The following is a 415-nucleotide window of genomic DNA, read 5'->3' as shown; positions in this document are numbered from 1 at the left end:
TAAAATATATATATATATTTTTTTTAATATATTGAGAAAACGAAAAAGTTTTATTGTAGTCCAGCGCAGCAATAAAAAACAAACTTGAAAATTCATTTAATATTTTTTTTTAGGTTTAACGCCGGCAAGAAAAGAATATCAATATTCACGACATCTTATTGCAACTTCGCCACACGAACGAATTATTCAGAGATTTAGAGAAACAAGAAATTACCTCGATTGTTCCGATGATGAAGTAAATATAAATTCAGAAATTAATATTGCTAGAGAGAATAAATTGTAGGAATTATTGAAAATATATAAATATATATTATGTTTACAGGAAACAATATTGGTCAACAATAACTCGCCGAAGAAGAAATGTCCAAATGCAAATTAAATATTTCAACTGGTAATCAGTTGCATTTTATACTTA

At 26.0% G+C, this 415-nt stretch overlaps 1 protein-coding gene across 1 annotated transcript in view; it reads left to right on the top strand.

The window, feature by feature from the left end:
- Positions 1-379, top strand: part of LOC108695120 (kinesin-like protein Klp61F) — a 5882-nt gene extending 5503 nt beyond the window's left edge. The window contains exons 15-16 of the mRNA XM_018204880.1: positions 114-235; positions 323-379. Of these exons, the coding sequence (XP_018060369.1) occupies positions 114-235; positions 323-379 (179 nt within the window). The remainder of the gene's footprint in view (positions 1-113; positions 236-322) is intronic.
- The last annotated feature ends 36 nt before the right edge of the window (positions 380-415 follow it).

Source organism: Atta colombica, unplaced genomic scaffold (assembly GCF_001594045.1).
Source record: "Atta colombica isolate Treedump-2 unplaced genomic scaffold, Acol1.0 scaffold126, whole genome shotgun sequence".
NCBI classification, from domain to species: Eukaryota; Metazoa; Arthropoda; class Insecta; order Hymenoptera; family Formicidae; genus Atta; species Atta colombica.
This window is presented reverse-complemented; position numbering and strand designations above follow the sequence as displayed.